This window comes from Gallus gallus, chromosome 2 (assembly GCF_016699485.2).
Source record: "Gallus gallus isolate bGalGal1 chromosome 2, bGalGal1.mat.broiler.GRCg7b, whole genome shotgun sequence".
NCBI classification, from domain to species: domain Eukaryota; kingdom Metazoa; phylum Chordata; class Aves; order Galliformes; family Phasianidae; genus Gallus; species Gallus gallus.
In genome coordinates this window covers 18743098-18768825 of record NC_052533.1, presented here as the reverse complement: position 1 = coordinate 18768825, position 25728 = coordinate 18743098, and the positions used below count along the sequence as shown (strand labels likewise).

The following is a 25728-nucleotide window of genomic DNA, read 5'->3' as shown; positions in this document are numbered from 1 at the left end:
AGTTCTCCCCGATTTCTATAGAAAACAAGGTCAAGAAGTAACTAGATTTGGAAATGTGACATGTCTTGGAAATATTGTCCTGAGACTGAAACATTGCATAAAAGAGTCTTATCAGTTGACCATGAAAGAGTAAGCTATGTTTTGATAACAAAAATAATTTAAGTTCCAAATCTGATATCTTTTTATTTGGCAGTTTTTACAGAAAAATAGTGAAATGTAAAAGAGGAGTCATATCACAGTCAAAGAAGTGCTATTGTTAATACTAATACAATGATTTATCAATTAATTAAGATTAAAATATTATATATGTATATATATTTGCAAGTTCTGGAACAGTAATTCCTTTTACAACTTTAAAGCTTAAAGTCATCATCTCTTATGCTTTTCAAGACTGACTATGATTATGGTTATTTGCAGGCTAAGAAAACAGTAAATTTTTTATGTTAAAAAAAAGATAATAAAATACCTCTGAGTGTCCTGAGTGTTCTACAGAATGACCTTCACTGATAATTTTGGTTCTGAATCTTCTGATACCTGTGACAACTTCTAAAACTTGTGTTGGAAATAAGCTGTAATCTTCCTGGTTACCTTAAAGAGCACTTTGAACATTATTGATTTGCTCTTCCCACTGATGGTTTGCTGTCATAAAACAGGGAATCAAGCATTCAACTCAACAGACATGCGGTTGTTGTTAGTCTGGATTTTATACATATATTATTATTTTTAAAAAGTATAATTCAGATACACAACACAGAATATAAGAATGGATATATACCTTACTCATCCATTCCATATCTAGTTATTTTGGTATTACAGGGCACTACTTGAAAAATAGAGAAGGAAAAAAATTAAAATAAGTGAAGAAATAACTGTAAATTCTGAAGAAACAAAAATGTCTTCACCGATCTCAGTGAGCTGCCTGATTGGAATCATACTTTACAAGCTTTTCTCTCCTTGTTAAAGCAAAACAATGCAGACATTAAATCATAATTAGTATTAAAAATACATTCTTTTTTTTTAATGAAAACAAAATCAAAATGCCATGGCGTTTTTATCAATAAGAAATAGATTTAACAAATTGAGCAGAATGAGAATTTTCTTTAAAATATAACAAAGCATGGTAGTAAACTTGTCTTTCCCTTTCCTCTTGTATATTTGTATTCCTCCTCACCCCTGTTTATGGCAGAGACCATAGGTGAAGGTACAACAATCCTTTGAACAACTTTGCTTCCATACTCCTATAAACAAGAAGCTTTGAAAGTCTTGGTGGAGAAATCCTTTCTCATTAGGATTCCATCCTTGCTTTGCAGATCAGAGAGAAAACAACTGAAACATCTCAGTGTTTGGGTGCATAGGCCAACTTTTTTACTTTTAATGTAAGCCAGTGTTTTCTTTGAATTCTCAACTGTGTAGGATGCAAAGATCTACATTTAGTGAAGCATTTAGTTTCTTCTGCTCAAACACTTGTGAAAAGTTCAAGCTTCTATAACAGAAATATTCAGTTCAAACTTAGCCCTGAAGTAAGAATGAAGGGAATTCTGTTAGGGAAAGCAGCTGGAGCCAACTCGTTCTCTCAAGATACATATCTGTATTCAACCAGAGTGTATGTCCAGTTACTTGGGTTTTGATCATTTTCTTTTCTTTCCTTTCCTTTCCTTTCCTTTTTTTTTTTTTTTTTTTTTTTTTTCTTGAGACTGTTTGTATGTTTTATGACATTTTTCACCTTTTTTGATAAATCCTTAATTGTCAAGGTATTCAGATGTGGAATACAGGAGTTGTATCATCTGGCTAAAACTTCTTGGTAAACCTGCTGATAATTATGGTAAAATTCTTATTTTCCAGACCACCTAGAAAGGACTCCATGTTAGGAGAGATGTGGATGTGTCATTCAAATATTATATAACCTGGATTCAGGGAATGAATTTGAGAGCCTTCTTTGAAAAGATGAAAGGAAAAAACAGAAATATTGCACCAGGTTGAAAATCAAAGCATCTCTACTATTGGGGCAAAAAAGAAGGCTTTTTAAGACTAGAAAAATATACGTGGTAGTGACAGCTGGATTTTTTTTCAGATTAACTTTTTGAGATGTAACACTGAATGGAACTTTTTGAGTGCTCTCTGCACTGGAATCAGGATGAGGGTGATGCAGGGAGGAGAGAAAGGACCAAGAGGGATAAACCACATTGCTAAACAGTTTCAGGACTTCTTATTCCGTGATTGAACATGTTCAATCACGGAATAAGAAGCTGAAGTTTTTGAAAAAGGAACACTTGATTTTTTGCCCTGTCACCTCCATATTAAAATCAGGGGGTTACTAAAGGATAAGACCTGGAATAAAGAAATTCTCAGTTCCTCAATGCTCAGTGCTTCTCCTTAATGTCTTCCTTAGAATTAAGCAAAATATGCCAGCTTTCTACATCAGTACACTGTGTGAATGAGCTTCTTATCTTTCTGATACAGCCTGCACAAAAGCCAATCTTTCACTTTTAAACAAATATAAAATCATAGAATCTTTTGAGTTGGAAGGGACACTTAAAGGTCATCTAGTCCAACTCTCCTGCAATGAACAGGGACACATACAGATAGATCAGGTGCTCAGAACCCTGTCCAGCCTGATCTTGAGCGTCTCCAAGGACAGGGCATCCATCTCCCTGGGCAATCTGTTCCAGTGACTCACAACCCCTACTTTTCTCTTAAATCCTGTGTAAATCTCCCCTCTTTTAGTTTGAAAAGGTTTCCTCCTGTCCTATTGCAACAGACCCTGCTAAAGAGTCTGTCCCTTCTTTCTTAGAGTCCTCCTGTAGGTACTGAAAGGCCACTTTCAGGTCTCCCCAGAGCCTTCTCTTCTCCAGGCTGCACAGTCCCAGCTCTCCCAGCCTGTCCTCACAGGGGAGGTGTTCCACCCCTGGGATCATTTCTGTGACCCTTCTCTGGAGACATCCAACAGATGCACATCTTTCCTGTACTGAGGACTCCGTAACTGGATGCAGTACTCCACAATCTTGTCCTTGTCTGTTGTGTGTTCTTATGCTCCATTATATCAGTATTAGAAATTGAAAAGACTTATTTATTTGTTAAACTTTTGTATTGCTTAAACCAGCGTCAGTCCTACATTTCCAGAGCTATGTATGCACTTCTTATTCTTACAGTTATTTGGTGGCCTGAGTCACCAAACTCCTACTAGCCTTGAGCATCTTTGGAAAACTACTGGCAGAATTTTGTATTTACAGGCAAAGTTCTCTCTTTAGAGTTAATATATGTTAGATCAGCTGTTTATGTTGGAAACAATGCATATCTTCAGATGAAATCAGGCTTTTTCAATGAAGCATACGTTAAGTAGAATTCCCTATTTATTTATTTATTTATTTATTTATTTATTTATTTATTTATTTGAACTTCAATAAAACCTTATTTGAAATGATATTTAGCTTGCGTCGGTAGAAACTTTTTGTCTAGTTTTCCCTGCAGAAGATTGCCAAGGTCATTCATAGACAGAAACATTATTGATGAGTATGCTAATGGAGCTTTAATGTTATATAAAAAGTCATGTAGAAAAGGGTATTGAACAGTTGGGTTAAGCAGATGACAAGCCTGATGAAAATTGTGTTTCATAAATGCTGAACTTCACAGTACTGAGTATAGTTGAGTTACTGGTCTGATGAATCTTTCTAGGAGCTTATAATTCATACATTCTAATTTAAGTGAAGGGTGAAACTTGGAGAGTAATATTCACTGAGTAATACTTTCAACAACACTTTTTTCAGATATTATGAAAGAAGGGAGAGAAGTGTTAAAAATCTTACACAACTTTGTACAAGAAGAGTGTTATATTCTTTGTCCTCTACTGGCAAATATAAAGAAGTCTGTTTTCAGGCATTCTTTCATATGTAATCTTCTTCCTGGTAATGGAAACAAAGTTTCTGAGTTGATATTAATGTACTCATCAACTACCTTCAAATGAATGTTGTCATGCCTACACATTTCCAGAGTAATACGTGAGCTAGTCTTTCATAGATAATGTAGAGATAGGAAATGGAGAAATGTAAATATATGCCTTGCACTGAATCCAGAGAAGAGTTAATTTTTTTTTTGTGGTATGCATGTGTTTGTTCACATCCATCTTGCATATTTTCTATATATATACAAACACACATATATTCTTAGAAGGGAAGCCTTTGTCTTTGCTGGTACACTGAGAATTTGGTTATACAAAACAAAATGTTTAGGAACAAATGTGACTGCACATAAATGCACGTTCTTCTAGCAGCCATTGTTAACATGCTTCTTTTGTAGGATTTAGTGATCTAGAAGCCAAGCCAATTCCGTTGGTCTCATAAAAGCTACTTAGAAGACTATATGGTTCTTTTTCTGCATCATTCCACATTTTACCACATTGAAAAATGATATCCAGTTGTATATATTTTGTTTTCCAACTATTGCCATTTCATTTGGTTTAGGGATTAACATAACGTGCAGTTAGTAGTTTCTACGTATATCTTTCATATTGCAGTTTCAATAGGAAATTAAATAAATAGATATGATAAGCTGTTAATGTTTTTCTATGCCACAATAATAATTGTTATTTTTTTAATCTATGAGTAACTAATTTCAAATTATTTGGTTTTTGTTTGTTTGTTTGTTTGTTTGTTTTTTTGGTATGAACTTCTGTTTGGTTACTGTTGTTCTTGATGTTGGAGTTTTTTTTGTTGTTCAAAAGACAGTATTTGTTGTTTTGATTTAGTTTTTATCTAGTGTAGGAATTTAGGAATAGAATGATTATGTACTCTGAAAAGGTGACTTTTAATACCACAACAGGAATTTTCAAACAGGAGTTAGATTATTTATTTAGTTTGAAGATGTCGTGCAGATGCTGGTTGTTAATTCATACAGAGATCTTATTTTTAACTCTGTCAAAGGCTCTGGCAGAGTATCCATCATGGTTATAAATCTAACCTGGCATCCCTAAAAATGATATGGGAATAAGGTCTTTCTGCAGAAGAATAAAAGTAACAGACATGAGACTCTGTGTTTGGACTCTGTTGTTTTCATTGGTAGAGATACAAGATTCATTAGGACTACATATAGACTACATGTTTTATTCTAGGATAAGCTAAGAAATGAATAATCTTAAATGCTAGATTCTGGTATGTTTGAAGGCCTGTAAAGTTCATTGTAAAAAAAAATAATAATAAATTCAACACTAATTAATACTATGTGCTAAAAATAAATGATAGGGCAACACTACACTGTCTTGCTGCTTGATTAAAGGTAAAAGGAGGTAAGGTGAAGAATGCAGTCAGTCAGAAGCCACAGATTTTCCATATCTTTTCTGCGTGATGGTAAGGTACCTATGTCGTACACAGTGAAATAAAATGTGGAAAATTATTTTGCCCCAGTGGCTCTATCTTTACATAATTTATATTGTTAAGCAATTTCAGTCACAGAGTGGCTTAAGGAAGTAAATTGGTTTTCTGATCTGTAATTTCCAGTGCATGGGAAGGAATGGAAGAAAGGGAGCTGAATTCTTTTCAGCAGCTCCCATTGACAGGGCATGAGGCAATGGGCATGGATTAAATACCCAGAAATTCTATCTGAATACAAGAAAACACTTTTTTTACTAAGAGGATGGTCAAACAAAGGCACAGTTTGCCCAAAAATATTCTGGAGTCTCCATCTATAGAGATATTCAAAACCCATTTGTACCTACTCTACAACTTACTCTAGCTGCATCTACTCAAGCAGAGGTATGACCTAGATAGCCGAAGTGGTCCCTGTCAATCTCAACTATTTATTGTTTTTGTGATTTTCTAGAAGTTAGGTTACACCATTAATGGATAACTTACCTGCTTTTTAACATCTCATGGATTCTATTTTAAGGAACATATGCAACTAACATGGAGGGAAACAGTCACGTTCATGCTAATGTGAATTTCTTTCCAGGCAAAATGTTCTTCCTGCAAGCTTTGGAACAGGCCAAGACAGTAGTCTGGGCATGCATGATACACCATTAAAAGAGTGGGACCAAATATCATCTGTTGGAAGCAGTAAAACATTTGTTTTACTAAAGTCACAATGTGTAATAGATAAACAAATTAAAAAAGAGCATACTTTGATTTAATTATAACACTGATATAAATGTCCTGTTGGTTTCAGCTGGAGAGAATCCCAGGGAATGCCCTGCCTTCACTGATTTTGTGTGTTTGAATGAGGATTGCATTGAATCTCAGCTTGTCTGTGACTATAAACCAGACTGTGAAGACCTATCAGATGAGGCTGACTGCAGTAAGTATCTCATTGTGTGTTAATGCTACCTCCAGTTAAAATTATAACTTTTAATTCCATAGCATAGCTCAAGTGGATTCATGCAACTGTTCAGAGGATAATTACAAGCAAGTTGCCTACTCCTCCAGCACAGGTGTGACATTTTCAGATCCTCTGAGACATTCACTGCACAAGAAGTGTGATTTAGGCACAAAAGTATAACCTGCTCATTACAAAGTTTATCTAGAAAAGAAAATGAACAGTTTTATTTAAGAAATGAAATCAGTAGACTACAATGTAAATTAACTCTGAAAACAAACTAGTTTATTAAGCTGAAAGCATTTAGAGCTGTCAATACTGAATGAAAAAAAAATGCAAAGAAGTGAATTAAAGTACAATAACATGATTCTGTTATAAAAGCAATTATGTATAAACAAGCCTGTCTTTCACATTAATCCTATCTTTGCAATCTAATTTCTGTTGCTACCATGTATTCACTATTCTTTGTTCTTGGTGTGACTGCAGAGATGCAATAGCATTTTCTTCCTTTACATTATTATAGAGCAGTTAGACAAGATCCAGTCTTTTTGTATTTTTGGAATCCTTGTGAAGGCTGAGGCAAAATTTGCCGACAGGTATTCTTTGCTAACACTATTTGTGATGGAAGGGCACAACTCAATTTTGAAAATCTGGATTAATTTAACAGTATTTTCAATTCACCTTTGAAATTCAAAGGCAGTAAATCTTTGCACCCTTTTTCTTGCTCTAGTTCTTTGTTTATTGACAGCCACTTTCCGAAGTAGACATTTGGAGCAGGAAGCTTAAACATTCCATGCAATTCAGTAATAAATGTTAGTCTTTAAGCTGAAGTACCAAATTCTACCATACTGCATGCACAGTCAGAAGCAATCTTGATAGGCAGCAAAAGTAAATGTATCACATACATAGATTCATTTTTGAAATTGTGTTGTAGTCCAAGCTGAAGTCCATCAACACTGGGTACTCCCTCGAAAATCAAAGGTGTTTGCTCTCATGTAGCTGCTAAATGCTTTGACTGAACAGAGTACAGGGTACAAAAAACCCCAAGCTCCTGGCATTCAAGGAGTTGGGACACCACTCTCAGACTTAGGGTTTGGTCCTGTGTAGATCCAGGAGTTGGACTTGATCCTTCTGTGTCCCTTCCAACTTGGGATATAGATACTATGATTCTATGATTCTTTGTCACAATATAGGTGGCAGAATTTCAGGACATACATGATATTGAATCACAGTAAAGCAGCTTAGTCTTTGCAATAACTCAGAAGACCTCCAAGGCAATTAAAAAAAAAAAAAAAAAAAAGAGAGAGAGAGGAAAAAACACCAAAAACAACAGATAGATATTCAGTTTAAATAGTTTGAAATATCCTATTATAGTTTGAAACCAGGGCAACAGTAGATAAAAAAGATGTAGTCTCAACAGAATGTTTTCACTCTTAGGTCTAGCTGTTGCTGAGGAACAGAAATACTGTAATCTGGTATACAGAATATCCAGATAAGCTTCAGGTATAATATTGTCCTGTCTGATATATCTTAGTTCTTACAAATGAGGTCTGACATTTGTATAAACACACCTTTCTCTAAGCATATATCCTATAGAATGGAATAAACATCATTAGTGGGCATTAGGTAAATGTTTTATTTTCTTTTAATCTTCAGTCCCACAGAAAATGGTACTGCAATTTCTTTTTAGCCATTAGCTAAGTGATATCTGCTCTGAAAAGATTGTCTACAGTATATTTATGATTATGAAGTAGATCCACTTAAGCAGAATGTACAAGGGCTTCCCTGAAAGTAATGTCTCCTATTTTATTATGTTGGCCCACAGTGTCAGAGGTGGATGTTACTGGTATGGCAGTAGTGATTAAACTTCCCACAGTATCCTGTTACATGTTGTTGCTGTGTGACAAATGGCAGCAGAGAGGCAGTCTGACAGAATGGAGTCTGACATGGAAGAGTGTATGAAGCAAAGATGTGGAATTGAATTCTACCCAGTGACATTCATTGATGCTTGCTGAACGTTTATGGAAACCAAACAGTGGATTTGAGCACAGCAAGGAGCAGTGAGAGGTGCATTTCAGCAGTAGCAACAGCAACAGTGGGTCACCTCTGCTTGTGCAGATTTTTGCAAGGACAGCATGCAAACTCTTGTTCATGGCTGGTGGAAATGCATAGGTCATGGCGATAACTATGCTGAAAAACAGAGTTTTGTAGATGAAAATTTGCTCTATCCAGTAGCATTATTGTGCTCACTGTACCTGTTGTAGTTTCTATGGAAATAAATAGAAGGCATTACTTTTGGAGTAATACTCCAGTCTAGAAATAGAAACTTCATTTTTTAGGAAAAAGGCAACAAAAGCTGCTTAATCACACACATACACAAGGAAAAAAAAACCGTCAGAATAGCCACAGAGAAAGATCTGCATGCTCAAACCTGGTACTGTGCAAGTGGTTATGGACACATTTGTCTACAGATTTCTCCTTTTCTCAGAGCTCAAGGTCCAAGCTCATTTTGCATTCTACTATAGTTTTATACCTGTATAACTCTAAATAAGCCAATGGGCCACAATCTACTCAAGAGCAATTCCTCTGTGAAGGATTTACAACAGAATCTGAATAGAATGAATTGTATCCATGTAACCTGATAGAGTCTTTAAAAAAAAAAATAAATAAACTCACAGAAATTACTTTCTCTATGCCTTGCTCCATTCAGTCAGGCAATCTAGCAAAATTTTCATTCTCTTTCGATAACCCTTTGGAAGTACTGAGGTGAAAAAAGCACACATGAAAGCAGTTTCAATTTTCATGAACTGCATTCAATTATACACCCAGGTTTGATTAATAGCAAACCTCAGCATTGATGAACCAACTAGAGAAGTGCTTGAATTATTGAAATGAAAGCAATTTTTCAGATAAATGGAACAATCATCTGATGGCTTCTAAGTAGGTTCTGTTTACCCCTAAAATAAAAAATATACATCAGGAGACTCCCTCAGTGCTGTAAATATTGTTCATAAATATTTATTAATAATTGCATTCAGAATGTACTGTTAAAGATATTAGAGTAAAACTCCTGGAGTCAGGCGATCTGCTACAAATAGTATAAATTTTAAATACATTTGTGTTTTGATCTTGTTAGAACTATATGAGAAAATTGTACTTGCTGTTGAGATTAATGGGTTCCCTCCTTTTCCCTAACTGCATGAAAGGCTATTTAGTGGTAAAGCTATGCTTTACTGAGTTTCCATTAAGTTTGTAATGCAGTGTCAATGTTGTCGCTCAGTGTATTGTGTGTTCCTTTCACAATTCCCAAAGGCCAATCTGCAAACAACTCTAACAGAATGACTGGGGTTGGTAAGCACTTCAGCAGATCTATTCCATGTCCTGCTCAAAATAGTGTACACCGTAAGAATTCATCCAGGGTTGAGAAAGTGATATTTAGAATAGGTTAAGACATATTTTAGTAACTATGTCTTCAAATTTTTTTTTTTTCATCCTAGACATTTCTTTACTGAAAAGAGAGACCAAAGGGGTTACAGTCAGCATGTGTGCATATCTTGGTCAGACAAAACAGATTTATGATAGTGATAAGCTCTTTAAATATATTCAGAGTTCTGAAATAGTTACAGTCAGACCTGCCTCTAAAATGCATGACTGGCTATGATGGTTAATAATTTGGAACCTTTCCCGAGAGTCTTTTACAGGCAAAGTATGTGCTCTCACTTTGCAGTCATGTAGCTGCCCCTGCTCAAATTCTAACCTGAAAAAACTGCAGAATTCACTCTTGGAAAATTCAGCTCTTGAGTACAAAGAACAATTGTAACTAAGGAAAAGATCTTTAGAAGCAAAAGTAGAATTTCTGATAGTGTTTGAGTAATCTCTTCCACAGCATTTGTACAATTTAGTTGACTAATTGCTTTTCAAAAGTCACTTGAAAAATAAGAGACAGATAGACCAAGAAACAGGAAGTTTAGCAATGATCTATTTAATTCAGTCCAGTGTCCTAATGGCTAGAACTTCTGTCTCATCATAAAGCTGCCTTCACACATAACAGTAACAAAAATGACCCAACATATGTTAATGAAAACCACGACTGGGCTAGAGTTCAGTTTTACTTCAGATTTTAGTGGAAATCATTGTGTTTATTCATCTTGAATAATAGCTAAAACTGGGGAAGTTATCTATTTGTCCGCAAGATTTACCTGGTCATATGTCTTCAACAACTGTTTCTACTTGCCCAGGAAGAAATGGATGGTGGGTTTTGTGTTTTGTTGTTGTTTTGTTTGTTTGGTTGGTTCTCATAATTAACATATTATTTATGTCCACTTATGGGAGAGCAAGAAATCATGGCATTAGCAAAATAGAATCCTCTCCATTACCATGTTCAGTATATCCATTAAATTCTTGTAGAACTGAGATGATAATTTACTGCTTTCTATATTTTCAGGTTACTACACAAGTATTCCTGGAAGTTGTAACTTTGAAACACAAGAGCAAGAATGGACAACTATATGTGGATTAATGCAAGACACTGGAGATGACTTTGACTGGAATGTTAGCAATGGCAGTGTTACTGAACAAATGAGTCCTGATACAGACCATACACCAGGTATCCATCTGGGATACAGCAGAATGCTTTTAAAACTATACAACATACTTCTACAAAACCACTATATTTTTACAAATCTGCAATTAAAAATTTTATTAAGTTTATTTGAAAACTTTTGAAAGATACAGATACTAATATTTTAATACCAAAAAAGAGGATATATTTGTCAGTAATAATAAGTTACTAAGTTATTGATATTAATGTTGTCAATGTTTCAAATAATCTACTTCTCCTAGAGTATTGTACAGCCCAGGAAAACACACAGTCATTCACTGATTATTAAAGAGCAGCTGAGGAGTCTGTGCAGATGCATGTGAAATGCTTAAGATTCATAAGTAAGGTCTTAAATTTTCTCCTTGATATTGGCTTGAGAGAAATATAATAATAATAATAATAATAATAATATATAAATATTATTTCCACCATAAATATCCCAGTCTTTATTTCAGAATTACTTTGTTGTATTGTAGAAATCTTAATGGTTAGGAATCCTATTGTAGTTTTTATCTTATGAGTGAAGAATTTTTTTTAAATTCAATGTAGAAGTGGTACAATCTCTACAGTTTTTTGTTTTGAACTTTTAATCAGTATGACCTCCATGTTTTAAGTATTTTTGGTGTTTCACATTCCAAACTGAACAAAGACATCAGCAGGTGGCTGCAGCCATTTCTGTTCTACACATTAATCTTTCCTTTTCACTTACCAGATCTTATGCCTGCTGCAGAAGTTGCTAGCCAGATCATGAGGAAAATACTTAACTGCCACCAATCACAGTTTGTCACTTTAGAAGAAGCAGATATCTATGCTAATCTGTGTTGCCATTGGCTGTAAATGTGGAAGTTCATTCCTCTTGAAAAGGGATGGAACGGACAGAGATAATGCATCTAATGCACCTATCCCAGACAAGCTGTTCCTTGCAAATCAGCAGTCTGATTTGCCTTCTTGCTCATCCTTTGATGCAGTGTAATGATAAATGAAGCACTAGCCCTCAGATCTTCAATAAGATATACAATGTTTTTCCATTTCAGTTCCTTAATTCAATTAATTCATCTTTTCATCTTTGAAATTACCTGGCAATTATAAGAAAAATAAAGTTAATAAAAAGAGGAGGTAAAGGAAAACTGATTTTCAGCAAATGTTTTCACAAAATTGCCTGTTTTTTTTAATTTACTTGTATATGAAGTGAGCAAGAAATACACATTGGCTATAATGTAAAGGAATTTCTTGTCAGAATTGCCAGCAGACTAGATATTGACTCCCTGTTACATACAGAAATATCTGTCAACCCATTCAGAATGCTAATTTCTGAAAATTTAACATCAGTTTAACAGAACCAACTTACTGCGTTAGTACAGTCTCTCGGAGAAAATAAACCCTGTCATTTAAACCATTTAGTAATAAATAACAGCTTTGTTTCAATTGTCTAACATTATGCAATCTGGCCATGGTGCAGCTTATTCAGGTCTCACTTTTAAAAACTGTCATTTCCATAAATTTCCATATTGTAATTTTTTCTCTTGTTCAAAAACAAGACACTTTCAACCATCTACCACAGTACCTGTGAGGTATTTAAGCACTCAAAGGATGTAGCCGTTCAAGTGCAAAGCATCTCAACCTCACAGGCTTCAACACCTGGAAAAGCAGATTTATTTAACTTTCATTGCCTATCATGTATATAATTTTTCCATACATCATATGTTATTTATCAAGGAGACAGACGCCCTGTTTTCACAGTTTATTCCTTAGTATGCAAATATTTGGAATCATTCTATTTATGAATAATATGGTATGTCCATATAATTACAGTTTTTCAAATATTTTTTTTCTCAACTGAGAAAATTTGTTTTCTGAAAAAGTTTGAAGCTTGATGTGACACCTAAAAAAACCCATCTGAAAATCATTTCAAAAATGATTGTTTCAAAGACAACAGATTATTTCCTTGATAGACACTACTGACTACAAATTATTCAAATTCTGGATTTCATGTGACTGGTATCCAAAATGAATCCAAATTTCTCTCTCTGAACTAATGATCTCTAAGGCCTGTAAACTTATGTAAGTAGACTTACTGGTTCTGTGTACCAACACATTCCAGTATTTCATACATTTATGTAATCGAGGAACAGAAAGAATTGGCTTACTTTCTGAATACTATTAAAGAAGAGCTGGGTAGTTTCGGACAGTAATGTTTGGAGTTCATAAACAGGAACTCCTCCTTACTGACTTTTTCATCATCTGTGAATGAGTGTCGGCATTTGCAACATGATTTAAAGTTATTACTTAAATATGAATCAAGTATCTACGCAAGGATGAAAAGGCAAAGTGAGGTCTGCAGAATGTTATATAAATATTGAATGTAATCAACAAATAGGCAAAGGTTTAACACCTCTGTATAACCAAGGCTGGATATACATGCATGTGGCAGAAGATGACAGCACCTGAGGTGGTAAAATTGGTTATCCTCTAAAGCATAAAGTAGTACTGGAAAACTGTAAGTGTTTTTAATCTTTTTTTACTAAGGTAAAGGACAGCATTTCTTGTATGTAAACTCAACTGCTCAGGAGGAAGGAAGTAGAGCAAGGATAACCACTACCAAATTCTTCCCAGCCAGCCTTGGGGTCTGCAGAGTTCGATTCTGGTTCTGGATGTTTGCTTCTAGGCAAACGGGAGTCTTAAAGGTAAGAGAAAAATCACTTCCACTAAATCATGCCATAGTAATAATTCATTAATAGTGTTTGAATTTCAGCATCTGAAGTGATCTAAATCTCAGAGGCTATTAGCTGTATTTCACCTCAACTTCACTGTCATCACACCAGTGTACAAAAAAATTCTGTCAATTTTAACAGTAATGATTTTGTTCTAGTCTTAATTTCACTTGAAGTCCTTTTACTACGTATACAGGAATTAACATTGCCTATTTCACAATCAAACACTGTCAAAACCTTCTTTCATGTATACTCTTCCTTTATAGGAAGAGTATATTTATATATCTTTCCTGTATAGGTGAATATATTTATATTTTTTTCCTGTATAGGTGTACTCTTCCTATTCTAGGGACCATACTTTAGCAGGTGGCTGAACTAGATGGTCTCCAAATGTCCCTTCCAACCCCTATGATTTTGTGAATCTCTGATTCTGTGATAATTCTTCATAATTTTTTTTAGAAGTTTTTATACAACAAAAAAGTTTGTAATGTTATTATTTGAATATAGCTTTTAAAATACTACACCATACCTTCAAACCCATTCTTCTCAGTTTACATTATTTATCCTTCCACATATTCAAACTTTGCACATTCAGATTAAGAAAATAGAACAGCAGTTAAAGGTCAAGAGCAGTTACAGATTAAATTGAAGTAAAAAGCAAACAGTGATTGTCTTTTGGATCTGTTGGTAATGGAAATACTCTGAGATTATCCATGAAAGGTTTGTTTTAAGTTCAGTATGCAAGAAAGTAGGCAAGATTTTTTTTTTTTTAAGGAGTTTCTGAACTGGAGTTTTTCAATCATTGCAGAACACTTAGAATTAGCAAATAAGTTGATGTGTGAGTCCTATATGTGTTTAGGCAGCCAGCCAGGGTCTGCTTTATTTTTTTCCTTTTTTTTTTTTTCTTAAACCCCTTTCAAACAAAGTAGTTAACTTTGATTAGCTTTGATTTCAGAAAATAGACCATGAAGAATTTTCTTAATCCAGCACACAAATTAGTTTTCCTATCAGCAGCATTGCTTTTTATGTAGAAATACATTAAAATATCAAGAATAAAAAGGAAATGCAATCAGTTAAGTAATAGAAAGAAGTCCAAAAGATTAAACAGCAACAACAACAACAAAAAGGAGAGAGAAGGAAAAAAAAGACAGAAAAGCAACAGCTCAGTGAAGATTTTTGCTCAGGCAGTGGAGGTGAAAAAAGTCAAATTGTAATAGGAAATCTGAATAATGTGTTAGAATATAAAATGTCACTACTACAGCTGATATTACAGGTATTATCTGAAATACAGCTTTCTGCAACATTCTTGTCAGATCTGTATTAAAAGAAAAGATTGCAGAGAGAATATATGCAGAGATGAATGTTTAAAATGACTAAATCTGTAAAAAGAAAGATAAAAAGTGAAGTGTGTATCAATGTAAGAAGTAGATGTGGTAGAGCTTCTCAAAATAATGTAAAGCAAGAAAAAATGTTATGGAAATAATTCTATTTTAACACAACAAAGGAACATTCATTGAGATTAGAGAAAGAAGAACTGAAAGTACTTTCTCCTCTTTATTCAGAATACACATTTCAGTGACAGATTTGAATTACTATAAACTTAGTAATTTTTTACAGGGAAGCAAAAGCATAGGGTGTTATTGTTGTTAACTTTAAAATGGTTATAATATTCACAAGAACTCCTCTTGCATTAAGATAGAATGAATGTTATTTTAAAAAGATCTAAGTACTGATGCTTTGGGGCATCAGACAACTATTAGCCAACAAGAGAAGAAAATTATTTCATAATGATTTAGTACAAAGCATAAGCTTTTCTTAGAAGTAATTGGTGATAGCCTTTGAGAGTTGATTTATTCAGCATTAAACACAGAACTATTCTGATATATTTATTAATATACTCTGAAAAGGAATAATTCTAAATATATACAATTTTTATTGTGTAAATTCTGCAAATGTAAATTTAAAAAATGCATTTCTCTTCACATTTGGTAACTGTTTAGTTGTATTTAATAAAACAGTAGTGACACTGCAGCAAGAAATCAAGGTTATTTTAACATCTATTGCATTCCAGTGGTGATCCTATTGCTCATCTGTCAGAGAGACAGAAAGCATTCTGCTTTCATTAAGCTGCAGCATGTTTTTTCTATTAGTTTATTTCAGGAGTTTGTCATACAATTGAGAATTAAAGCCAATGTTAATCCCCAAAGTGATACTATATTTCTAATACATCAGTCTTCTGCCTTGATATTTGTTGATACTAAAGGAAATGTGGTGCAATAAATTTTCATGTAGGATGGCTCAATTTTACTAAAAATGGCTATATTTTCATTGCTTCAAACTCGTGTTTAAGGAAATAGAGAAAAGAGGCACCACTTTTTCAAGTGTTTCTCCAGTATAACAATAAACAGTGATTCAATTTTGCTAGTCTGCTCATGGGCTTTAGAGAAACAATTTCAATGTTCCTGTATTTCCTGTAGATCCAAGTAAGGTGTGCAATGATGACTTCCAAGGAACAAGAAGAGTTGGAAGACATGATCTTAAGGATATAGGGCAGAAAATTTAGTATCTTTATGCACTGGAGTCAGTGGTACATTTTTTTCAACAGACACGTCTCTGTTGCCTAGTACGTGTTGCCTTTCCCATGATTCTCCTGCTTCCCAGTCTGGTGATTTAAGAGAGCATGGTAGGAACATGGGTAGAACACACTCTTCAGATCTACTTTGACTTCTTGGTTAATTAATTAACCTTCCAGATGGAATATTGTACCTTCCAGTATAGCAACTGCTAGAGTCAGGGAAGATCAGGAAGATAATTCACTATCTTGGAAAGTCAACACGAAGGTATGAGATAGCCACATGAATTCTAGTGCTGATGACTAAGTAGAAAATTACAGCTTGTATTTTGTGACCTTCAAAAGTGCATGTACTTTCCTCACCCCCAAAATGAAAAAGCTGAAAAAGATGAATTAAGGAGTCTCTAACACACAGAACGTGCAGTGGAGAATTAAAACTGAGTCATGATTTTAAGGCAGGGGAATGGGATTTGTGAAAGAATGCCATTCACATATGGACTACAAATGAACCAGCTGGCAGAGGCACCTTGGAGAAAGAGCAAGTAGCAACTATAATAGCTTCTCTCATGCATTTGCCTCTTGGAGATTATCATGCTAAATTCTTCTTGAATCTCCATGAAGTGTGTACTGAGGTTTTTTCTGTCTTCTGCTTTTAACTCCACAGTAAATGAAGTGACAGCTCTATTTCTGCTGACTCCTGTTCTTTGCAATTTAGAATGTGTGTGAACTCTACAAAGTGTGTCAGTACAAACTGACTAGCTAGTGCAATATGTACTTGTTACCCTGAAATTAAAATGAAAATGATTTGGCCTACAATTAGATTGGGCATGGTCTCCACAGCCTGGTAGATAGTTATTCGACAGGATTTTCACTGAAGGTGCAGATTTTTTTTATTGTTGTTTATTTGTGTGGGATTAATTTTATTAGCTTTTTCCTCTTTCAAGCCTTAAATTGTTTCCCTTACCAGGCTTGCTTGTGCACAATTCATATGTTGCTGTGTGGGAAGGTGTTGGAAAGTCTCTGAAGGCACCAAGCATCACAGCACTCTAACTTTTGAGGGCACTAGAGAGCTCTGTGAGAATTTTGTCTACCATTCATGTGCTGCATATGTTTACAGATGTACTAACCCAGCCTGCTGAACAGAAACTGAGGATTATTCTCTTGTTTCATTCTATGTCAGCCTCAGTAATTGTACTATATGTATTCTTCTGGAAAAAACAAAAACAAAAAAAAAAACTTCTGTACACTAAATAAACTTCCTGTCTCAAAAAATGCTTCAAACTTCAGAGACAAAAGTAACCTTGGTGCAGGATACACCATGACATCTTTTACTTTCTGTGGGCATGATTTCTGAGAGATCTATATCCCAAGCTAAAGAAACAGACACCATTTTTCTGAACTCTGTTGTAATCTCATCTGATTTACCATATACTTTAAATTACTTTTTTTTTTCAGAAATTTCAGCTGAAATTTTTAAGAGGCATACAAAAAAAGTAGTGGAAAAAGACTTGAGGAAGTGAAGTACATGCATTCAGGAGCACTGCAGCAGAAAGTGAGAATTAAGTATTTCCCCAAGAGCGTACATGAAAAGTAGAATAGAGGTGGGAGCTCATCTGAGATTTCCTGTGTCCCAGTTCAGAGATTTATGCTAAAATCTATCAGTTTCCACATGTTCCTATTATGACAAACAATATAACAGGTTTAAACTCAAGCAAAATCTAACAGGAGACATAATCATGAAAATTAACACGGCATATTAACTAATCCATAATAATTATCTATTTGCATGCCCTTTCTATATGGCAAATCTAATATATATATCAAAGAAAGGAAATTAACCTTGCATCCATGCAGGCAGAAGCAGATGTCATCAAAATGTATTTTCTAGACCTGGTTTGACTTGTTGCCCTCCAGGCCCACTTGCCATTTATAGCAGATTTCAGGATGAGTTTATTTCTCATACTCAGTGTGAATTTCTAGGCTGGCTTGTGCGAACACAGCAGTCTGCAGTCCATTTGAGATCAGTCTCCATGTAGACGTGATGTATGTTCTCTATGCATACAAAGAACAGCTCAAGCAGGTAGCACGCTTTGAAAAACCTCTCCTACCAACCTGATGATAAAGCACACAAAGAAGCATCTGATTTTAAACTGTGAGCCAGCCTTCAAATGTCCAGTTGTAAGGGATTCTAATATTGTCTTCAAAAGTGTTTGGTTCTTCCCACAACAGTTATTTCTTCATCTGTGAAACTTTTCAATTAGGTGTACCAGAAGCAATGTTGTTATCAAAGTATTAGCCTTCAAAAAATAGAAAATATCACTGCATGACACCTGCATGACACAGTAATAGCTAAAACCACACTAATACTGTTGTGTGTTGTAAAGATTTTGCATAATGAGACTGTAAAATTTAATGGCTGGTAAAACAGTGAATGGTCCCTGTGATAAACATACAGATGTTGTAACATAGTCCTGACTTTGTATGCAGTTAGTCTAATTGGGAGATTCAGCTTATTAAGGACTTACGACCTGATAGTGTGAATGCAAATAGTTTTTTTCATTTTCTTAATGGCTGAATTCAACTATTTTTTCTCAAAATTTCTCATTGTTACCCGGCATGCTTTTTAGCTTTTTGGAAGACTGGTGCTGGATAGTGCTGTTACATAGTCCTGTAATACAACATCAAACTTGGCTATGTTAGGTACTAATTTGGATTATTGTATGATAGTCCTCTTTCTTCTCCTCTCCTCCAAAACAGAAATAATGTACAGGTATGTTCAGTCATTACAAATATTTTGGTCAATGCAATAACTTCTGTAAAGTATTTGGTTTGGGTTTTTATCTTGTTTGTTTCACTAAGCTGACTGGGGCAGTCAAAGATATTTAATTACACATATCATTGGTATGGATTTAAGTTTATAACTTTCTTGAGTCTCAGATTTTGTGGGACTCTTTTCATGTTCCATTGTTTAACTGGGATGCTAAAGTGGAAACATGAACCACCAGGTCAACTTATGAATAATTAGGTGATAAACTTGAGAGAATGATGGTGTTTAAAGTTAGGAGGATAACAATTAAAATTTCCAGTCTCTTAAAGAAATAACTATCAGCTGGAATGATTGGAATATGCTGACTTTCATTACTCCAGCTCTTTTTCATTATTTCTGATCCTGGTTTAAACTGTATGAGGGTTTTGAACACCTGAGTGAGAAATGCAGCTACCTACATAATTTCCAGAATATTGTGCATCACATTAATTCACCAGGTGTTTACCTGTGAATTTATTTGTTGTCATTCCTATTTCTTTCACTGAATTTCTTTATTTTATTTTTGTTGTTGCTAAATATGTTTGGTTTAATTTACCATGAAACATAGTATAAATTAGTTGTACCAAACTAGAGGCTTTAAAGCTGAATACTGAGCCTATCATCTATGTCTCCAAAATCTTCAACTAGTCTCACAACTTTAAGAAGTTCACATTTTTGAAAAGAAAGGATAGCTCATGAACCTTCTTAGTCTTTTCTTCAGTGTTTAGATTAAATTTGGCTTAGGTCTTTACTCCTTAGCTTCTATATGATGAGACAGTCTGTAGGTTTTCCAAGTAGTGATTCTCTTACCAATTCTTTTTTTTTTTTTTTTCTTTTCAGAGTAGCTTTTTACTTGCAGCTGAGTTAGAATGAACAAAGTATTTAATAACTTTTGTACTTCACCAAGAAGGCTATATTACTCTGGCTAGACATGTTCTTCTGTCTCTTCCTCAGCACTGGGTCAATTACATCTCTTGGACTTCTTGGTCAACAGGTATACTCAGTTGAAGAACATGGAATGGATATTCTTATGTGGTCTTCTAGCAAAAATGAAGAAAACAAATGGATGTATGCAAATGTGGTCCTCTCCAGTAATACTCCTTTCAGAGTTGCCTTTGAAGTTGAAGTGGGGAAGAGTGAACCCACAGAATTTGCTCTTGATGATATTTCTTTCACCCCAGAATGTATGGATGGAGGTATGTTATTACAGAAATATTTACAATACTGTTTTATTTTCAGAGTGAAGAGGAAAACTGTGTTATTGCCTATTTCGTTGAACATCTCAAATATGTATGATCCGGCTTCTGCTACACAAACTGACTGAATCAAACTCTGTAAAGAAAATGAGTTAAATTCTAATACCTTATAAAGCCAAATGTATTCTGTAAGAAAGTCAGTGATTTCCTCAGCAAATTAAATACCACATATGATAAATTATCAGGAAAAAAATATTAAAATTTATGTGCAAATAGAGATTCTGATAAGAATATAAACCATTCCATAATCTAAGATTTCTCTGTAGATCTTTATTCAAAAGAAGCAACTACAAAAGATTATGGCTAAACAAATTCCAATGCAAACGTTATAAAAATGTTCTTGAATAGATAGAAATCTATACTGCTCTTATCATTCAGACTCTGTATGAATTAGTTTTGAATATATTCAATGCACTGTTTTGTTAATTTTGATGATTAAGCAGCTGCTTGGAGAACTAACCCCACAGAGATTAAAACTTGAATTGAAATATATATTCAAGTAGGTGGCATTTACTTGATCTGGAAAAAAAATTGATTTTCCAACCAGTAGGCTAAGGGAAATACTCTTTTGGAATGTATTATAATGAACTGCAAACCACGTACATAAATAAATGCTTGCTCTACCCTCATCGTGTTAATGACCATTTCAAATTATACCTTAAGATATATTTAGTCATTTTTATGTGTGATATAGCATAATAGAAATTTTGAAATGATTTATTTTGAGTACCTGGGATTAACAAGAAGTCCTTGGTTTCTATTCCATAATATATAAAAATCAAATTTCTATTTTTTATGTAACTTTGATAATTTATCGTGAACATGTATTCCAACCCCAGGCAACATTACAGGATTGAGGCAGAATGGCTGGAAGATTGTGTAGAGGAAACAGACCTGGGGGTATTGGTCAATGTTCAGCTGAACATCAGCCAGTGGTGTGCCCAGGTGGACAAGAAAGCCAGTGGCATCCTGGCTTGTATCAGAAATGGTGTTGCTAGCAGGAGCAGGGAAGTAATTGTAACTTTGTACTCAGCACTGGTGAGGCTGCACCTTGAGTACTGTGTTCAGTTTTGGGCCTCTCACTGCAAGCAAGACATCAGGGCTCTGGAGTGTGTCCAGAGAAGGGCAACAAAGCTGATGAGGGGTCTGGAACACAAGCCTTATGAGAGTGGCTGAGGGTGCTGGGATTGTTCAGACTGAAGAAGAGAAGGCTCAGGGGAGGCCATATTGTTCCCTGTTACCACCTGAAGGGAGGTTGTAGTGAGCTGGGGGTCGGCCTCTTCTCTTGAGTCGCTAGTGATAGGACTAGGGGCAGTGGTCTCAAGTTGTGCCAGGGGAGATTCAGTCTCATCATTAGGAAATATTACTTTTCCAAAAGAGTAGTCAATTGCTGGAATGGGCTGCCCAGGGAGATTTTGGAGTCACCAACACTGGAGGTGTTCAAAAAACTTTTAGATGTGTTTGAGGGACAAGGTTTAATGATAACTATTGGTGATAGATGGATGGTTGGACTGGATGATCTTATAGATCTTTTCCAACCTTAGAGATTCTATGATTCAGATAAAGGAATAAACATTTAATGATAACTGGGAAAATATCATTTGCAAAACATTGGTTGAAGGATGATTTTGTCATGGTTTTTAGTTCATGTCATATTACATCTCTTTTCCATACTATGCTGAAAGTCATCTTCCACTCATTTCAGTTCAAAGCCTTCTATCCTTACGGCATTTCATCTGTACCTCCGTTTGTAACCCATAGCTTACATTACATATCCCATACATTCTCCTAATGCTTCCACAATTCCAAATTCTATTAATCCAACTTCAACTCCTCATTCAGCTTGTCATGCACTTTCAAAGTAATTCCACATTCCTTACACATTCTCTACCTCCACCAACCATTCCACAGCTGTATTTGCACCCTGACAATTCTGCCAGTTCCTCCTACTATCCATCTGTCTGGCCTCCTTCAGTGTTAGAGTCACTTTTTCTGTTGCCCCAGCTCTGTATTTCTCCCCAATTTCAAGGAAAATCAAAGGCAATCTCCTGATGAGTTTGTGACTGGATGTATCATCTCCTCCACAGATCAGAAATAATATCTAGATATTATTACTTATATGTGTTTTGACTTTTTAGTTTCTCTGGCAGTTTTGTATTGTTTTGTGAAAAGTCCAATCCTAGTCTGTACCCTAGGCTGGGTACATCCAGTCTGTGCTTGCAAAGAGGCAAAAGAACTTCAGAAAAACTGCATAATTAAGTAAACCCTAGTTATTTAGGAAGAAGAACTGAACTCTGACATTTTAATCAAGTGCCTGATGAAGTGTAGCTGCTCTGGACAAAGTACTACTTTTCACTGATAACTTAACAACTGAGACAGTGAAATTTGAAAATATTAACTGCAAATAGTACGAAATCACTGCCGTGATTTGAGTATACCATTCTTGCAGATATTTGAATAAGAATATTTTGCTTTAACAGAATTGGTGGGAAAGTTTACCTGCTACACTGCCAGACCTGCTTTGATTTTTGCTCCTCATGTTTATTCAAAGACTTAGCTGAAAGAAAAGTGTGTATACCTGCAGTACAGGTTTTCTGCAGTGTTCTTTCTTACAGGAGATAACTTTGCTCTTGAATATTTTTTCCTCTCACTGCATTATTATTTTTCAGCTGTTCTTTAATTACTTTGGATTTCCTGAGGCAACATGTTCTAAACAGAAGCAATCACAATTTATCTGGTTGGGAGCTCTAAGCAATAAAGCATTACCAGCAGCTCTAATTCAGCTGAGATTTTTATTTGTTTTTAAGTAGTCAAGCCTCATTAGACAGGAGAGTTTCTTCAAATCCAGGAATATTTCTGAACATTTGAACAAAGGGTGATCAAACTAGTCCCTGGCTTACTACAGAAGTAACTTCTATCTGATGCTCATGCATGGAGAAAGCTGCAGTGCCAGCTGCCAGTGGCACAGAATCTAACTTGGTTCAGAATTAACTGCTAAATTAGAGGTAGTCTTACCTCGTTTCAAGGACAACTCTTTTCTGCTGATGTAGTGTGTGAAGTTTTTGTATTTCCCATCAGTACTCTACTCCAGAGATCACCCAAGCAAAAATTATTTGTGCTTATGAAGATTGTGTATTGGTAGAAGGTATGCCTCACAGCAGTCATCACTGACTGCTGCTGCAGCCTGTCATGTGGTGAAGTTCTCCACTAACCCTGCTAGACCATCCTGAACATCTCTCTGTGAACTTTCACTTCTAAATAGTACTGCTTGAAGTAAGTAAACACAGGTAGGGTACATTGCCTCTGTGTCATCTGATCATGGCAGAATTGCACAAAACTCTGTGTTGTTTCCCTACAGATGATCTACTCCTGCAGATGATCTTTCCTACTTTCCAGGGAAGCTAATATTGCAAAGAAGTTCCATGATAAAGGAAGTGACAAAAATCACAAAATTTAGGATGGATACACTTAGAATTTCAGATTAGCCATGTCAAGAAGAAGGTCCATCTAGTATAACATGCCTCCAGCAGTGCCCACTTATGGATGCATGGGAGAGCAGCGAGCACTCATTCCTGTGATGCCTTCCCCACTGCCAGCCATTCTGACTCAGTCTTTCCAAACCATATGTAGTTTCAGCATAGCGATTCACAGCTTTTTTTTCCCTTGAAAACTGAATGTCCCATTTTAATACCAGCAATATTTTTTAGTACAAACAAAATATATTCTGATGCTTGCATGAATCTAAGTTTATCTTCACAAGCGGAATAGCTGTTCAGTGTTTTCTCATGTAGGCCTTGAAACCTATAAAAGTAGTATTTAAATACTGATGATTCACTCTTCTGTCTGTTAGAATTTCTTCAAGACTTCTCTATATTGTGGTTTCAGGTGTCACAGCAGATGTGTGTCTGACAGACGTAGTCCTGAAGTTCCTTCAGAACAAAAATAGTTTCCACTGACCTCCAAACAAAAGCAGAATTAGGCATTGCCTAATATCCGTGTTTACCCAAAAGAGTAAAGAGGAGAGGATCCCAAAGGGCAGGAACTACAAAGCATTCTCTTGTTTCAAGCAGAAAGGAAATGGACTTTACCACAGACATCTTTTTAACAGAAACTGTCTCAGATGAATGTTCATAATTAAAACACAGCAGAATGCAGATTGCTCCTAAGACTTCTTCATTAAACTTAGTAAAGCACTGTGGCGCTTTACGTAGATCTCATTTCACCGGGTCTTGTAAGAAAGGCATAATTCATACCTTTATCTAACAATTCAAAAAGTTTTGCTGAAGGCTCTACATGTGTGCGTGTGTGTGACATGATAGTGTCTGACAAAGGCTTAGAAGGATTTGATGATCTGTCTCTGAAACTGAGCATCCCCAAGTCTGAACATGAATGTACTGGAATGGTTGAGTACTTGAGCCGAACATAGTACAGCATCAGATCATGGGGAAAAGCTCTGTAGAGGACACTTAACTCTGAGTTCTCTAAGTTGCAGAGCCAGGAGAATCATTGTTAGCTTGTCTGCTCGTGCCTGTAGTTAAGCAGGTTGAGAGCTCAGGGAGTCTCCTTCCTCAAGGGCAAGGTATAATTCAGGGGAAGTCTGCCTCTATAAACAAAGGAGGGGAAGAGGGAAGCAAGGAAGTGATAGAAGGCTTGGGGGTATTTATGAATAGTTTCTCTAGTTAGTCTCTCCCTGAAACAAATCAGAATGTGGTTTAGATCCTCTTTGCTTGGCAGTTAGGACATTCCTGCATTTATAAAGTAAAAAAATTATGACCCAGAGTATAACACCTCAGAGAAATTCTTCAGCCTGATTCAGTATCTTCCAGTACACTTATCTGGCAGTGAAGCCACAAGTTCTGCTGATTTCACAGGAAGGGAAACAGGAAATATTTCTAGTATGAGATAGAGTGCATAAACTAGCATTAGTGTCAAATCTTGAATGGAGTTATATTGTACTTAAATAAATATAATATATTGGTCTAAAACTTTTCATTTCTCTCTGCCTTTCAATGTCTCTCTGCACAGAATATTGAAATCTCATTCAAACCAGATGCCTTTTGGGAAATTAAAGTCTTTGGATTTATTAATAGTGTATTAGAATTGTCTCATTAATTATGAGCCTCTAAAACCCATATGTTTACACAAAACAACAACAACAACAACAACAACAAGAAAGGCTCAAATCACAGAGATGATGCTTTACCTTGCTAATTTTGTTCATAAAAATCAATATATTTTCTTAATGAGATAGAGAAATAATTTTGGAAAAAAAAATATTTTCATTATACTACATTGGAGAAAAGAAAATTCTCAGATTCTTTATTAGGTAAGACTTAGCTTTCTCTTCAACAAGATTTAATCACAAGCTGAGATTTATCACGTTAGGCAGAGCTTACCAGGATGCTTCTCTCAGATGGTGCTAAATTTGGACCTGTACAAACTACCTTTCCTTACAAGTTAAGCTGAGAAATAAAAGAGTTAGC

At 35.2% G+C, this 25728-nt stretch overlaps 1 protein-coding gene across 3 annotated transcripts in view; it reads left to right on the top strand.

The window, feature by feature from the left end:
• The window catches only part of MALRD1 (MAM and LDL receptor class A domain containing 1), a 230461-nt gene that overhangs the window by 144278 nt on the left and 60455 nt on the right, over positions 1–25728 (top strand). For all 3 annotated transcript variants that reach the window (XM_046921944.1, NM_001318981.2, XM_040680811.1), the window contains 4 exons: positions 6154–6282; positions 10745–10906; positions 13427–13584; positions 19984–20185. In XM_046921944.1, the coding sequence (XP_046777900.1) occupies positions 6154–6282; positions 10745–10906; positions 13427–13584; positions 19984–20185 (651 nt within the window). The remainder of the gene's footprint in view (positions 1–6153; positions 6283–10744; positions 10907–13426; positions 13585–19983; positions 20186–25728) is intronic.